Source organism: Leuresthes tenuis, unplaced genomic scaffold, assembly GCF_036924035.1.
Source record: "Leuresthes tenuis unplaced genomic scaffold, fLeuTen1.0.hap1 SCAF_13, whole genome shotgun sequence".
In the NCBI taxonomy this organism is placed as follows: Eukaryota; Metazoa; Chordata; class Actinopteri; order Atheriniformes; family Atherinopsidae; genus Leuresthes; species Leuresthes tenuis.
Genome location: NW_027325367.1, coordinates 11,135,389 through 11,152,709, shown reverse-complemented (window position 1 = coordinate 11,152,709; position 17,321 = coordinate 11,135,389). Strand labels below are relative to the sequence as shown.

Genomic DNA, 17,321 nt, shown 5'->3' with positions numbered 1-17,321 from the left:
TTAATATGCGGCTGTTTCATATTGGTAGAAGTTTGTAGCTCATGTATCTATCAGGCCACCCACAGTTTCAAAATCATTTTCAATTACTCGGATAAAAACGTGATCTGGAACAAATTTGATTAATTGATTTTCTACCTACCTGAATTTTGAGGTTGTGTTGTTTTACAATAAGACAATGGTTTTAAGGTGGCGCCGACACATTCAGTGCAAAGCAGCAGCTTCTCTGCAGACACACAGACACTCACACGGTGAATAGACGAATACTTTGTCATCTTCTCCTCATCTCAGTCTCTCCTACAGGCTGTCAAACTATTATTGTTCTAAATTATTTTGGTTTCCTTCCTGCTGGGCTTTTGGTGTATCGTCCACACACTAACGATTAACCATTAACCTTTAATTAACTATGCTTGTTAGAGCTTGTAATTTACACGTCCATTAGTTTCATGTCACAGCACAGCCAATGTTAGCAGTCTGAGTCGGCTTAAAATCACGAATAATTCAAAAATGCACAAAGACTGACCTTCTGGCTATTGAGCTGATGATTACCCTTTATGCTCATTTAGCCTTTGATTCACTTCATCACTTGATGAAATTTTAATTACAAAGTTGAAATCTTGTTTCATATCTGAACTCTTCCTCTAAGACTATCAGCTAAAGTGCAAATTTTTTTCACCACCAGGAACAGAATTGTTACCTCCAGAAATATTTGGGCACCATTTGTCTGTCAAAACATATTCAAGTTACAGTAATAAAAAAAATATTGGCTTGAAGTGCAAACACTCAGCTATAATCATTTGCATCCAAATAGGAGAACCCTATTTTTGGGGCCACAAACACTAATGGACGAGTGAGAAAACTGCATGGAAAAGTTTGGGCCACTTTTCTGCATCATTATTTCCTCATGAACTCAGTATGTGAAAAGGTCGCAACAGATTCCAACTTTTGCATTTGGAAGCTGCTGATGTGACCTACAACAAAAGGTCAATGAGCTCTCAGTAAGAGTGAAACAGACTGCTAAAACAAAACAAATCCAGAAAAGAAATGGTGGAAAGATCAACAGTCTGAGAGGGGAAACGTGAACTGGTGATCTCTGCAACAATAAAAACAAAAAAATCCTTTTACATTCAGTCAGAATACTGCAGAATGTAGACATGCATCATCATCATGAATCATCATATACATTAACCATAATCAGAATACTTCATAAGTATATACAGAGGTTTCAGCACAAGATGGGAACCATTCATAAGTCTCAAAATAGAGAGAAGAAATAGCTATGGTGCAGGTTTAGAAAGGCCCAAATTATTTACAGCATAACCTATAAAACAGCTGGTAGCAGGGAGATGGCACAGACATGCAAATTTTCCAATGGCTCCACTTTACTCATGTTTATTGATATGATAGAAGCATTTGAATTATTTATGAACTGTACAGGGCTATACAGAACTGTCAGCTCAGATTTATTCAAATGCGGCAAAAGTTGTTTTGGCATGGCTTCCAACAACATTGGGAGAAAGCAACTTAGCAGTTTTTGAAGGTAAATAAGTTTTGCAAATACTCTGCAATGCCTGACTCAATCACCTGAAGCTACATTTTACTTGCTTCTAACAAAAGCAAAGACGAAGAGATCCACAAACGACAACAACAGGAGACAGCTGCAGTTGAGGCCTGGTAAAGCAGAAAACCCTTTCTTTGATGATGTTCATTAGCATCAGACTTCCTGCACTCATTATCTGCAAAATTCCCCCCAAAATGTTGAGAATGAACACTCTATGGTTATATGAATTAGATTTGAGCCCCTGAAAAGAGGGTTTTACATGTTGAAATACTCCTAAAACATTTCTTCAGATGTGGATCTGAACACTAAAATTAAAGCTGAGAGTATGCATTTTAAGTCCATATTCAACTTCAACTTGAAGGTGTTCTCATAAACAAGAGAAATAGCAATAATTGTGTCTGTGCCACAACAAGTATAAATGGCTACAATGGGTTTTAGAAACTCATCATCTGAAATTGTTGTGTGAAAAATCCCAAGTCTCTGAAAAGCATGCAGGGAAAAACCCACTTGATAGTCAGTACTTAATCTTTTCCTATGCTATTCTGGGACTAGCACCCCCCCAGTTCCAATAGTTGTGAATTATGACTGTTAAATCGCATCAGGAGTCCACATTAAATGGTTTCATCAAACCTCTGCTGCTCCAAGTTCCAGAGCTTGACAAGGAATTCTCCAGAGCAGATGTTGTTGTCAATTATTAATGGAAAGACGTCGGAAAGAGTAGAAGTCACAAACCCCAAAGCTGTCGACTTCCTAAACTTTTCTAGACCTAAACAACATTACTCATACATATACCAACTAAACAAAGCACACAACATACTATAGATGAATTCACACAGACCCTCGCCACTGTTCATGGGTAGTACTTTTGGACTGTGACTTGTCTCTTAAGCAGAAAACTGTGTGCAGTGAAGACAAGGTTAGCAGCTCTGTTTCAGTTCAGCTGCTACAAAGCTTCCATTCTTCACCAGCTGATGTGAGAACAAAAACAAGGTGCTGCATCGTGTCATCCTAAGCCTGCTTGTATGAAAGGATAACCTGATTTCCAAAGGCAATCTGTGTTGCACACAGAAGCCCCATTACAATGAAAAGAGGCTACAAATAAACACAGAAAGGACCTTAAGCTGGATTGGTTTCATGTGACGAGGAGGAGGGCAAGAAAAAAGTGGGGCACGCACCCTGTCAGCCATGAATAATGGAACATAGACATGTAAACAGAGCAAAGGGGTGAAATTGGGAAAGTGACATTCAGACAGATTATTAATCTATTTTGAAAGATGTCGTCCCTTACTTCTGTAAATGAGAATTAAAAACCTGCAGCAGAGTGCTGATTTTTCTCATGCAGTGTTGCTTTGAACAAGATAATTTTATGTAAAATCTTCTTTGATACGGAAATGTGCCCAGAGCCTGATCAGGACCTATCAGGAGCAACGCTTCTTACACTCCACTCACTTGACAGTTTGAAAAGGGTACACACCTGAACCACTTGGATGGGATTAAATGCTGAAAAAATACTAGGTTAGGTTTAGGAAAGCATAATCGCTTGTCTTGCCTTGTTAGACAACTCCCTTTTCAAGGTACCATGGTGATAGTCAACAGTCACTGTATTCAGTATTCTTAAATGGAAAGATATATTTTGACTAGTCAATGAAACTAAACAACAATAACAAATAACTAAAATTGAGAGGAAGCTGAGTTTGTTGGAAGAAATATCTCACCTGCTCGCCAACACCAGCAGTCGTCGTACCAACAGCATCCCCGCTATTCATCATTGTGTCCATGTTTCTGTGCTGATTATAGTTGCATTTGCATGCATAGTATGCATTTCCCTGGTCAAGAGGCTGTATGCCAGACTTATTTTCCATGTTTAGCTCAAGAACACTGCCAACCAGAACTGGTTTAATTAGATCTGTCATCTGTCATTACATAATTATTATTATAATTAAGTGCTGGCGAGTGGCTGCATACAGGCAATAGTATGCTGGTGTACACAGATAAAATATTTATATGTTTGAAGCTGCTGACTAACCAGTTTAGCAAAGTTAAATTGTTAATAACAATAATAAAATAATTCTATTTGGACTTTTAACACAGTAACATATTGCTTTGTGAATTGGACCAAATGAACACATAGATAGAAAATACTTGATCCATAAAAGCACACGTGCACATAAGCACACCTCAACACAGCAAGAACTCAATATCAAACCAGAGATTAGAGCACATGACTGAGAACAGAAAAATAACAGCGATTTGGAGTATTTCTGTAAAAAGGCAAACTGACTGAATTGGGTTTTTAGTTAGTGGTCATTTGAAACACACCACAGATTTGGCAGATCTCCTAAACTGTTCCTGAATTCAGGAGACACAAACTCAAAAGCCGGATCAGTTTTGGCTATGAAATTGGAATGGGGCCACAGGCAGGAGGCCTTGATCTGAACATCAAAGAGACCAACCAATTAGTTCACTAATTGCACATATCCAAAGTACATGCATTTAAAATAAGGTTTGACCTTTAACAGCCTCCACTGGCACATTTGCTGTTTTCATCTTTGTAAAGTTACATGTAAAGGTTTGATCTACTTTCTAAATGGAAGATGAGAGTCGGCTTTGGGCAGAGACGGAGCTTAAATTCAAAGAAGTATTCGGGAAAATCATTTATAGAGTCAAACATGGTGAAAAGAACTTAAAGAAGAGAGGAAATACAGAAAGCAAGACATTTAGAGCTTCAGGTTGCAGAAAGAAGATCACTTCTAACAAGCACCCCTACTCACCACGATATAACAGAACATTTCTCAAATTTCAGTCCCTGTGTTAGAGATTATGAGTTAAAAGTTTATAAAATTCAGTTATTCATAATAGAACTGATAAAGATGCTCATCTGTCAGCGTCATTTTCTGCTTACCTCTACTTTTTCATATTCTTATATTGTATTGTTTTCTTTTCTCTCAATGTCACATTTATTTTGTCTTCACTGATTGTTCTAATTTGGTCGTAACTATTCATTAAAAGGACCACAATTAGTTTTTAAGGTCACTTGTCAGAGCTCTTGGACAGTCTTTCAGATGAAGTTAAAATGTGAAAGGAACACAAAAAAACAGACACATCCTCTTTAGTGACAAGATGAGTCCCTCTCATGCTAAACTCCCACCTACTTAATTCACTGACATCTTCTTCCTTGTTTCCCTGCTGGTACTGTAGTCTTCTGTTCCTTTGACAACTTGCTCGCATCAAATAAACCTGCCTGCAGAATTTGATGGGCTCTTTAAAGGCCCCTGTGAGTTTTTTTTTATCAGCTTTCCATTTGTCAAAAGGAATATGCATACCCAAACAAATGAATAAATAAAAATCATATCCCATGAAGCTGTATTCCTCTCATCTGTTTGACAGGTTTCTTGCTCCTGCTGAGATATTACAGACTATAGGCAGAGTTTGGAGTTTGCATCATCACCTCTATATTCACATTCACACAGTGGAGACACTGCAGATGCTTCTACATATTTGCTGTTGGGAGATGACAAGTTTGTCACCATAACTGTATTTTATTAGATTAATTATTCAGTGGCGACACATGCATTTTATGTGAGCCAGTAGAAACATTTTCTCTACTGACTAAAGAGTTATCAGGACATTTTAGATTAAGGAAATTTGAGCTGTTGTTGATGTGTGGATTTATGTGGATATTCTGACTTGACCACATAGCTAGACTTCATGATTTATCTGCTGGTCAAGTAGGGATATTGCACATTGGGACACATTTGCATAGGATTTGAGGAATTTCAAATGAAAAACCACAAGGAAATATTGCCAAATTGAAAGTGTTGAGCTAATCTGTTTGCCACCACACTCAGAGTTTAAATTCAAAAGTTTTCATTTTCAATATCAGCCACAGCTAAAATGTCTGAAACACCTTCTTCAATGCAGCAGCTGAACACTCTTAATTTATTTCCTTTTCTTTTTTTAACAATTCAAGCTGGACTCTTAGAGCCTGAATAAGGAAAGTTTCTTACATGGACTGAGTACAAGTCCCCTTGTCTACGATCTTAACACTAAGGTAAAATCTAGAAAACATTCTCACAAATTGGGCCTCAGGACCCAACATGAAAATCATTTGTTTGATTTTTTTTTTTACATGTCAGCTATGACAAGTCAGAATAAATCACCTAAACTCCTTTTTAGGAGTGGCATAATGCCACGTTGCAACTTGTCCAGAATATATATATATGTGTGTTTCTTTACAATTTAATTCCAAATTACAGCTGAGCTTTAGCTGGGAGTGCTCTGACATTAATGGCTTAAAGTACAAATATCTATCTGTCTATAGTTGAAAGCTAAAGCACAGTATAAGATTGTAGCAAGGTGCTAATCACTGGGATCAAATCCTTTAAAAGAAACAACAACTTCATATTCATCCAAATTTACTCAATGATGTTTCAGCCTTACAGCCTTCCTCAAGATCAGTAGTAAGACAAAGGCACTTGTTTCTTATATAGGCCACACGCTAGTCCCACCCCTGATGGTGATCACAGAATCACTCTCTAACACCTGGGTGAAGATAAACCTTTTTTTCTAAAAAGAAAAAAACAGAGCAGCCACATTAAATGAATTTGAAGTAGATAAAACAAAGTTAAAACATCAGGTCTAAATGAACATAATGAGCAACTTTATCTGAATGATCTAATAAAGAGATACATTACAAAAGAATTCTGAAATCAGAATCTACATTCAGACCATGCAGTGCAAGAATTTCAGATGATGAATCCAGTAGCTTTCCATCCTAGAAAGTAAAACGTCAACATTATCTCCTCCTTGGGGGAGAGTTGCCTTTTCATTCCCAAAGTATCTCAGAGGGGAAATAGGATGGTGAAATTCAACAGAATGTGATGCAACTAGACAGTTCATATCTTTGCATCTAATAGCACTCCTGTGTTTGGCAATTTGAGCTTTCACAGCTCTACTTGTTTTTTATATTGACTACAACTACCACAGCGGTAATTGCTCCATGAAATAGGAGCTACAGAAGTTGGAGCGGTTACTTTTGGAGGGGTGGTAAATAAGGATGTTATCTCTTATAAACTATCAAAGGTTGCCCTTTAAATGCATTACTGAATCAGCTATCAGTTTTAAAGTATATCACAATGTTTATATGTTATGTTATTATTTCTTGTCTTTGTTCTGCGGCCCTTTGAATATTCTGTAGATAATACCATACAGTCACGTGACTTCTTTACAGTTTTAATTTTTATGTTTTCAGACCTGGGTCGGTCTTACTTTTTTTTTGGCTGCATCATTTAAGATTAATTTATTATCTATCAAGATCATTTATTTCTTATATTCCCTCTCTTGAAATTTGATTCTCACTACAGTTATCTTCATCAGCATTATGTCTTCTGACAGATGTGTTTTGGTCTAATGGTAAGGGATGGTCTGATTTTTCACCCAATAAATTATTTTTAGCAGTCTGAAAAGATCTGTGTGCAAGTGATGTTCTCTCCAATGATCCAAAAATATAGAAAACTGAAATGTTTGTCCTCATAATTCAAAGTGGCTCTTTAATAATAATAATAATAAGTTATTTAATAATAACTTTTTCTGTATATCTGTTGGAAAATAGTTTATGTTCTGTAAAGGTGTCAAATGTACATCTATTTGTGTCTCTGATAGATGTAGCGCTCTGTTAAAAAAAGCTGCTTGTTATCTTCACCCAAGAGACTGATTGTGTAATCACCATCAGATGTGGGACTAGGGTGTAGTAAAAAACAAGTGCCTTCGTCTTACCATGGATCTTCAGGAAGGCCTCAAGGCTGAAATGTTGATTAATCATTTTTTTATGCGTATAGAACCAGAGAGTTTGAAACCTTTTTGATTTGTTTTTCATTTTCTCAATGATAAAGGGCAACAGAACTAACAATCGCATTCTTAAGAAAATTACATCTGCAACTTTTGCTTTTCCTTGATCTTCTACTACAATCCAAGTGGACCGGTGGGAAAAAGAAGACAAAACTCAAAGCTCCCCTGATTCAAATACTATCGAACATCCGTGAGGTCCTCTGGAACAGAATGAAATTGCAAATACTGTGTACAACACAGTGGATATGCTTCCAATGTCCTGGTACCACATTATTTCCCCAAAGGTTCCATTTCATAACCAAACCACTAAAAACAGGGAGAAATGGGGGAGAAAAAAAAGGGTGATTTTAGATGGCGTCCCTAATCAGTGCACAGCCAGTTCAGGAATAAACCTAACAACATGGTTTGCCTGTAGACAGCAACGTCAAAAACAGACACGGTGTGGTCTCATGTAAACATCTTCAGGCTAATCTGGAGGATGAACTTAAACCTATCCTGCATGACGGTGTAATCCTCATTGGATTTGCAACCAGCAGACATGTTTTGTTTAGAAAACATGAAGAACACCATGTAAAAGCCAGCATTTCAATCACTCCTGTCTGAGGTGTTTTATGAGAGTGGAAATAAGCAAAATACCCAACAGCATATTTAGCATGCCAAAGTGTCATTTCACCATCAGAACATCCTCTGCATACTAAACAAAAATCTTCATATAAAAGTGATTCAAAATCATAGTGCCTGCGGAGAATTTATTAGAAAGGTTTCTGGTAATTTAACAGCATCACTTCCACTCTCATTTCAAAATATGGACTGCATAACTGCAGCTCCTAATTTCTTTTCAATGTCTCATTTCAAATTCACCCAGTTATTCTATCATCATGCTGGTGTTGTGACAACAGGGCTCCGAGAGTGTTTCTCATGACCACAAGCAGTCCTTTAATAATTCAGAATGTTTCTCCCTAAAAATCTGGAGGATGGCAAAGCAATGGGGGGTGGGGTTGGGGGGGGGGGGGGGGCATCAAACACTACCTGTCAACCACAGCGGGGAGAGGAGTGTAAGACTGGCCTGTGGCTAGATAGTTACCAAAGAGGAGATTATTTATCACAACTCTGTAAGTAACACACACATACACAGACATGTGCACAAAATGGAGTTATTATTTCACAGATCCTGGTCTTATTTTTCACATATAATAATGGAACCCCTTTTACAGCTAAAACAAAATGCACATCGTGTGCGCCCGGTCTCATGTTGGGTGGCAGCAGATCTCTAAAAACAGTGGGCAGGAATATCAGTGACTTGGCATGCAGCTAATGCTGGAATAAAAACTGGCAAAATATTAACTCCACACTCACCTTCCACAGCTCTCATTTCAGAGCAGCCAGTTTTGGTTTGTTTGTCACTGACAGAGTAAGTCTATTACAAAATGGAGTAAGATATTGAATTGTCCTTAAAATATATTTAATGAAGTGAACAAAAGCTAAATAAGAAAGTATCCTTTTTTTTTTTTAATCAGTTTGTATTTCCTTTTCCTTTACAGCCCTCAGAAGGAAAATCCTGATATGGAATTAAATAAAGCCCAAAATATTTAAAAAGCATCCATTGTGAAAGTGCCCAGCTCGCTACTTACCATTAATTGTCAAAGGGAAACTTAATATGCAGCGAATGGTAACTCACCGTGTACACTCAGCATTTTCTGGAGATCTGAAACGTGCTGGGGACAATAAACTTGAGCAGGTAAGTATTGCAAAGGAGCTGTTAAAGCTGGGAAGTTCACCAGAATACAAGCTGATCTCAAGTTTGAAGGAGCTGGAGCACTGTGTCAGCATAAAGAAGATTTCTCTGCTGACATATAATAATTCATTTCTGTGACCATTTAAAGGCTGCTTGGCTTCCTCTCTCGGGTCCAGTCTGTATCACATATTCCACACAGGTCCTGCGGTCTCTTTTCCCTTAACATCTGTACCCCATCCCTGCCTTGTGCCAGGGGCAACTACCCGCTAAGACATCCACACCATCAGCACCAGTTCTGTCACTGCCTGCCAAGCAACTGATCAAAGAGGACAGCTGTCGAGCGGCTCTGCAAGCCAGCCACCATTGATGCATGAATGAAAAATGGGCAGAGGGAAGGTTGGAATAAGCATCCAGCATGATCAGGGTCACTGTTTAATCCAAAATAAAACTGGTTTGGTTGGTGGACAGCTGAGGCCAAAATCTGCATGAGCAGTCTTTTTTTAGCCCAAAGCAAAAGGAATTACTGTTGCAGATCACAGATGGTGTTGCTCAGGGGAGTATAGCAACAATAGGACAAGAAAACTGGATGCACAAGTCCAGCGGTTTCAACACCACCAAGAGGCAAACAAATCCTGAGGCATATCTATGTTCACATTTGTGCAAAAAGTCCTTCATATCATGTCTTATCAATGTGCAAATGTCATTGTTTAAGAAAAGAAAAAAATACTTTTAGTACTATTTAGCCCAAAGGGAGATTATATAATCACTGTTTTACAATTGCCAAATAAAATTTTAATACAAACTAATTTTAATGCTTTTTAATATGGAAGAGTTATTTGTTCCCCTTCGACTTGCTAGACACCATTTTCGTGTTTAACTACATTTGAAGACAATGAACCAGCCCCTGACTGGCTAAAGCCTAAAACAGGTGACATTAATTAAACTGTCAATTAGTTTGCAGGGATTTGCTTCATGCCAGAAGTGAGGATGCAGAGAGTCTGATCTGGTGTGGGAATGTGCTTTAGCAGCTTATCCCATTATCATCTGCATAAAAACAGAAATTTGCATGTGAAGCATTCAATGAAAACCTCCGACTGGCTGAGGAGTAGAGCTCGCAGGACTGGGGCACATTGTTGAAAGCAGCCTGATGGAATCATTTTCAAATCAACTTAGTTTGTTTTGGTATTCCCAAGCAGGTTAACTGGCTAAATCACAGTTGGGCCTCTGTTGACATAAACGGTAAATAAGTCAAATAACCTTTTACAAAATTTCAGATTGCGAGTCAACCTAAAGGCCTTCTGGGGTTTCTGAGGATGGGAAATTTAAATATCAACATGGAAAATTCATCTAAGTTAATATAATATTGTCAGTTTTCTTAGACTCCAGTGAAGTTGTCTCAGCGTTCTTCGTTATCAAGTCTTGCTGATTTAAATATGGGGCATGTAAGGTCGGATACACAGTTTTGACCTCTAAGGACCACAAAATATAGCTTACATCACTATCATACAGTTATTCAAACATTTTCCAAACGATTTTTTTTATGCTGACCAGCAGAACGCTTACCTCTGGAGACTTTCCTTATCGAGACCTTAACAGTTTAATGTCACAGAGAGCAGCATTAAAATATGAGCTGGAATAAAGTATCCCCATGCATTCTTGTTTTAAGTTTCATGAGAGACTATTAGGTTGTAGCAGTGATTCAACCAAATCCGCCTTCAGCCCAATTGTCACATTAATATTAATAAGAAGAGTACATCTCTTTTTATTATGTGACCTAACAGGGGATAAATACTCCCCCTCCCTTATGAAGGGTGCTTCAATACTGAGATACACGCCGATTCTTGCAGTGTATTACAGAAATGGAGGAGGTAGACTAATTTAAGCACCTCAGGGAGCCCAGAGGATGCAAACACTTTGTACAGAGTAAGTACAGAAGCCCCAGATCAAATTAGGGTGCATTACCACTTGGCTACCGGAGCATTATTAAAATGTCTTTCTGAATTACCAGACCACAGATGATACGGTGGAAACTTATGCAGCAAAAAATGGAAATGATCAGATAGGTCAGAAATCACATATCTTCCAAAACTGGGATAAGGTTGAGTGGGATAAGGTTATTTGACAAACACCTTCTCGATGAGATTTAGCGACAAAGAACGATTGCCGGAGATCACTTTTAAGGTCAGGAATAAATATAAAAAGGAAAGACTCATTTGGAGTTTTATATGGTCTAAAGACTACAGAATCTAGCCTGACAGGTTGTAAAATAAGCTCATTTTACACCATCTGACACGTGGAGTCAGATTTTGATTTATAACCAGCAACTGGAAATGGGACACCGCAGCAGGACTGAGTTTGAAGTCATCAAATATCTGACACTTCTTAGAAAAGGTGCAATACTAGCAACAAGTGAGCAATGTAAAAATAACTCAAGCTTCACTTTTTATATCAGCTAAAAATCTAAACATGACCTTTTAACAGGAAATAGCTTTTTAGAACAATCTGCTGCCGTATACATAACATGGGCTTATGTCATAATACTCTTTGACCCCATGAGGACGCTTGATTCCAGGAAGCAAAAACTGGGTCGGAAGAGCACAAGCTGAAGAAGATGGTCTACACCCGACTATCATTCACTCACACCACAAGCATGAAATGCCATCAGGAGCGACTTGGGGCTCAGTACCATGCCAACAGACACGGAGCATGTGGGGGGTCCGGGCTCGAACCCTGAAATGAGCAGATAATCTGCCCCACAAGCCATCCCAGCTCATACTGTTAGAGGTGAAAAGGCTTAGCTTCGACAATTAATTCTGAATGGTTTATTCTCTCAGCTCAGCAAGCTTCCTGCAAACATGTGATAATGATACACCCTCTCACTGTGTGATCACTTCTTCTGATGAATAATAACAGCTCCGGCCAGATGACAACTGAGAGCTCAGCAGTAATGAGGCCAATATTCCCCAAACCAGGTGTGTAAATCACCTAACATGCCTTTTTTTTAAAATATTCACTCGGCAAATTGATTCACTCCAAACAAATAAGCAGAGAGGATGTGTGCTTGCTTGTTATAAAAATTTTATTTAGAATAAAACAACGTAGCCATAGTACATGTAGTGTGGTCAGTCTATTTTACATACCTCAGGAGAAGCGACACAGTTCTGCCATGATAGGGTTCATCATGATTGTAATTGTTAAAATCACCACCAACATCATAATCAGCCTACAGTCAGAGGAGGTTATAGTAGTGTTGTTCGGTCTCACAAGTTTTACAGGATAGCACAGAGCACAACGACACGACGCAGTGAGGGACCAGTGCTAGAAGGCCAGTGGAAAACCCAACAACAGATAAAGTGATACTCATCGTAACGGGAGGCTAGCTTCAGCAGGCCACAGACCCTTTGTGATACAGTAAGAACTTTTTTTTTTTTTTGTACTTGGTAACTCCTCATTGCAGTGTACACCAATACAGTAAGCTAAAGCATCAAATGATAAGCCAGACTGTTTGTAAATGATCACACAAACTTCTTTTTTTTTTTTCTTTTTTAACAAGTACATGAACGACAATAAACAAAACTGTGTCTATGAGTCTGAGGTAGCAAGGCAATCATGGCTTTCCTCTGATTTCTCAACATATATCTCTTAAAATAAAAAAAAAAAACACACAACAGCTATTCTACATAATGACAGGCCTCTTACAAAGCCAGATTCGGGACAACTTCAGATTTAAATCTATATTTTTCAAAAAACATCTCTCTTTATTCACAATCCCACTAAAATTCATCAACTGTTCATCCCTGTCCTCCACGCCTGGAATGACGAACTGTATAGGCACACAAGGGGTAAAGTTTACGTCAACTCTGCCGGCATATCAATGCTTTAAAGGGGAACTTGACATCAAACATGCTACAGGACAGATTTCAGAAGGTAAGGTACATTTTCCCAATCATCTTTACGGCCACCGAGAGCTCTTTCTCAGAAATTGTGTGCACACCCAAATAGTTAAGTCTGTGGCTACTTCCATGGACAAATAAAAAAGCAACTAGATGGCACACAGCAGTGGAATGACAAAAAAAAAACAAAAAAACATGTAACACTTTGATTCCCAATGATGGCTGAACTCAAAAACTTATCCCAAATCAAAGCTTTGAAAGAAATCAAACAGGTTTTACTAGACAAAGCCCCGTGTCCATATTCTCATCTGCTTATCTAAAGGAAAAAACTGATAGACGTTCATGATCAGATACAATCTACTTGATAAAATGTACAGTTTGCATAGTACAAGACATGGTGGTAAAACTAGTTCGGTTGTCTGCTTCTGTGCATCTTTGGGTCCAGGGATTGTTTGTTTGGGAATGGTCTTACACTGTCGTGGGCACACAGACACTCCGTGGTGGTGCCGGTCCTCACATCACCTGAAAACACACACACACACACAAACCAACTTGAGCCAGACAACAGAAGTTAAAAGTGTTTTCAAGCACAATCTGTAGCCCTAGATTCTGTATGGGATGCTAATGCATCACACGGTTTAACTATGTGTGCACCCATTAAAAGTTGGAACAGTGCAGCAGGTGAACGCGCCTCATTTCTCTTCATCAAGACATCACTGAATGGAAACATGAGAAGTTTGAACACGGTAATCGGCTTTGAAAGCTGGTAAATGGACTGCAGCGTTCTGGGCCAGTTATAGTCCATTAGAAGCGCAGTCAGGAGGAGACAGAGGGAGTAGGTAGGGATGAAGCTATGGCTCTACTGTTAGAAATGGGATGAGTTTTCACCGGTGAGAACGCAGAAAATGTCTTGGCAGACACACTTTTCTTGTTTTCTTTTTGGGAACTCTAATTGACAGCATACAAAATCCTTTCAGTGATTTAGTTTCGGTAGCAATGTCTGTTAGGATTTATAAAAAATAACTGCCGCTTTGGGACAAACTTCCAGTAAATTGTATTTGTGGCATAAAACAAGATCAAATAAGTCTCGTAACACCACATTCGTGAGGTAACTCCTGCTCTGTATTAGAAATTCTGGATCATTGTGATCAAATGAGGGTCGAAACGCTGTCATGAGTTTCCGAAACTTTTCCTCCCGTTGTTGATACCAGTGAAATGTAACAGAGGCTGCTTCCTTGTGACAGCTTGGTTCTGCCTTTGGGTCTTTGTGACTCACAACAGAAAACCCTTGGCAGTAAACACATGCTTGCAAGCTGGTTTGTTGTGCCTTGTGCCTTGTGCTTTGTTCTTGTTGCATTTACTTGACTGGTTAAAAAAAAAGTTGAACTGTCAATCATTTGATTGATGGAAGCTTCCTTTTAAATGAACATCTGATATCAATCTGTTTTCAATGTATGTTTATAAGGTGATGAACTCACAGAGAACGATCTCTGCATGAATAAAAAGTCAATGATGTTTGCATAAATAATTTGAATAACAGATGAATAATCCCTGTGTGTACTGCATACAAAGAAGGTGAGCATTTTACAAAGCCACAATAAACCTGACGTGACTGCATGATGAGATGAGGACGTGTCTAGCTTTCAGCAACCACCTCAAATGTTTTCATAGCAGACAGGTGGCATTTAAAAATACTGCATGTTTGCAGAGTGACGAGCTGAGTGTACTGAGAAGATATCGCCTGTAAGGATGAATGCAGCTGAGTTAAGGGGCATCAAAGTTGGGGAAGTAATTACAGTGAGAAGAGGTCACTGACAAAAGCTTTAACAATACCTCTGTCCCAAAATGTGCCTTCGCCTCAGACAGGGGGAATGAGAGCAGCAGCTAATAGCACTCCCCAGAGATCCATTAGCCACCTCTTTGTCACAGGCTGCCAGATATGAAGGCAGGTAAAGGCTACATGGAGGGCTCTGCCTTTGTGGCAGCAGCTATAATCACCTCAGAAATGTGCTCTGCTCCAACGTCACCCACATTTACCAATTCATAAAATACACATCCACCAAAACGGACCATGGAGCAGAAAGGCAGAACAATAAGCTGCTGTTCTAAAGCGTCTGACGGTGAACCGGGTCTCACCTGTTGTCTCGAGGAGTGGCTCGAAGCTGTAGACCAAACAAAAACACACAAGTTAAACTTTGCAGGAATTTCCAAGTCTACGCTAAAATCATCAGCCTTCGGGTGCCTCCCACATATTCAGCTCTGTGCTGCTCGGTCCCGCTGCCTCAGAGCAATGCAGTTACCAAAGTCTAATAATGCCGGAGCAACTGCAAGATTAGAATGGATTTTTAACTAAAGCCCTCGTAGGATTTTCAGCCCTAAAAACTGAGTGGAATTTAAAGTAGGGAGTGAGCTGTGGTTCAATATGTGAACATTTTATTTATGCTCTCTATTTGATTAGCATAGCCAAAGGAGCATATTATTACAAACTCGGCTAATAAGAGTAATGAGGGTCTGAAGTTGTTTTTTCTTTTTATTATAGCAAAAAACTACATTTGAATGGTAATGACAACGAATCCCCTGGAGAACGCATTTAAAAACCTGTGTCTGAGCTTTCATATCAGAGCAATGAAACGCACACGGTATACTGCTTCTGCTGGACTGCAGGAGTTTTGAGCAGAGCTGTTCGAGTTGTCCTCACTTGAACACAGAGCACACACACAAACAAAGCTGAGGGGCCGTATGAGTGGGGAGAAAACATGGAGGAAATGTCTGGAAAATTGATTCATTCCAGGTGACGAGTGTCACAGAAAAGCTGAACTGTTCCTCCACTTCTAAAGGTTTGCCTTCATTCATTCATAACACTCTTTGATTTGGATGCTGCTTCTCCCTTAGCTGATCATTTGATGCATCACGTAGTATTCTACAAAACTTATTAAACAACACACACATGCTAGTAGCCGAGAGGAGGGGAAACTTGGGGACTTACGACTGCATGCGGGGAAGGAGTTGTTAATCTGCTCCATTACATCGGCCAGGTCAGAGCTGCTGTTGTGTGGGTCCAGCAGCTCATCTGAACACACAAACACAGGTTACTGGACACACAGTGAGCAACAAGTTTCTTGGCTTTATCTTTGGTGAGCAATAATTAAACTTTCAGTAGAGAATCTGTAAAAGGTAGGGGGGAGGGTTTTCACGGAAACTTAATTCCAAGGTCAGACACAGAGGTGCTTGCGACTCTTGTTGAGTATTCAGTGTCTCACCCGAGTTTTCAGTAAGTGGTCCTCGATCTTGCACAGTGGGAGAGGACGCTCCGTTTACCCTCAAGTCCACCTCCGGCTGAGATTAACACAGAAAAGGAAGCGAGAAAGGAAGGAGGGGGGGAGAAAAAAGGAAAACTCCATCATTGTAACATAATTATTCTGCTTGGCGTCTTCTCGACAACTTCAAAATTAGTCGTGCTTCACAGGCGCAGGCGAAAACAAGAAAATACCAGAGGGCGGCAAATGGCGGCTCTTATGTGTTTCCAACACATTTCCTATAAAACAAGCGCCTGTCAAAGCTCCGAACGGCGAATAAGACTCGCATTCAAAGACCTCAAAGGTGATTTTTTTCCGTGACCGCAACAGTTAAAGCTCCTCGACTGCCAACATGAATGATTAAAATGAAAGTTATGACACTCAGCCAAAAGATATTGCAAAAGCGCCCACACTGAAAGCAACAATATCAAAGTTTAATAGCTCTCCTTTAATATTATTACATTTTTTGCTCCAAGCATTTAAAGATCTACTCGGGCTGAAGTTGCAGACAGTAAATACACATGACCTGCTATAATCCAAGTGTGTGCATTGCTTTTTTTTAAACAGGATATTGTCTGTGAGAGACCAGAGTATACGTACTATTTTGGTTCAAAATGCTTTCCACTTGGACAGCCTTTAGCCTCACTTTAATGTTAACAGTGAAGTTCACAACTACCTTGGCCTGGAGTGAGCCCCAAAGTACTGTGAACATCACTGAAAACACTGCTTCAGGCTAACGGGAGAGTTTATCTACAGACACATTCACAGAGTGACGATCTAATGTGTCATTACAAGGATAATAAAAAAAAAAGCATCATAAACATATACTTTAGTTCCAAGTCAGACGGACCGATAAAACTGGTCATTTTTCTGATTCCAAGGAACAAATACTTCATGTCCAGTGACATTTTACGGCAGAATCACACATTCCCTTTAGCTTTTCGGCTGCAAGAAACTAAATAAATCTTTTCCCCACCTCTAATAACCATCGT

General features: G+C 39.2%; 1 protein-coding gene across 8 annotated transcripts in view; it reads right to left on the bottom strand.

Moving 5' to 3' along the window:
* Positions 1–12,201: 12,201 nt before the first annotated feature.
* The window catches only part of utrn (utrophin), a 152,697-nt gene continuing 147,577 nt past the window's right edge, over positions 12,202–17,321 (bottom strand). For all 8 annotated transcript variants that reach the window (XM_072361730.1, XM_072361728.1, XM_072361729.1 and 5 more), the window contains 4 exons: positions 16,294–16,369; positions 16,020–16,103; positions 15,170–15,195; positions 12,202–13,555 (listed from right to left, as the gene is read on the bottom strand). In XM_072361730.1, coding sequence (XP_072217831.1) covers positions 13,547–13,555; positions 15,170–15,195; positions 16,020–16,103; positions 16,294–16,369 — 195 coding nt within the window. In that variant the 3' untranslated portion in view covers positions 12,202–13,546. The remainder of the gene's footprint in view (positions 13,556–15,169; positions 15,196–16,019; positions 16,104–16,293; positions 16,370–17,321) is intronic.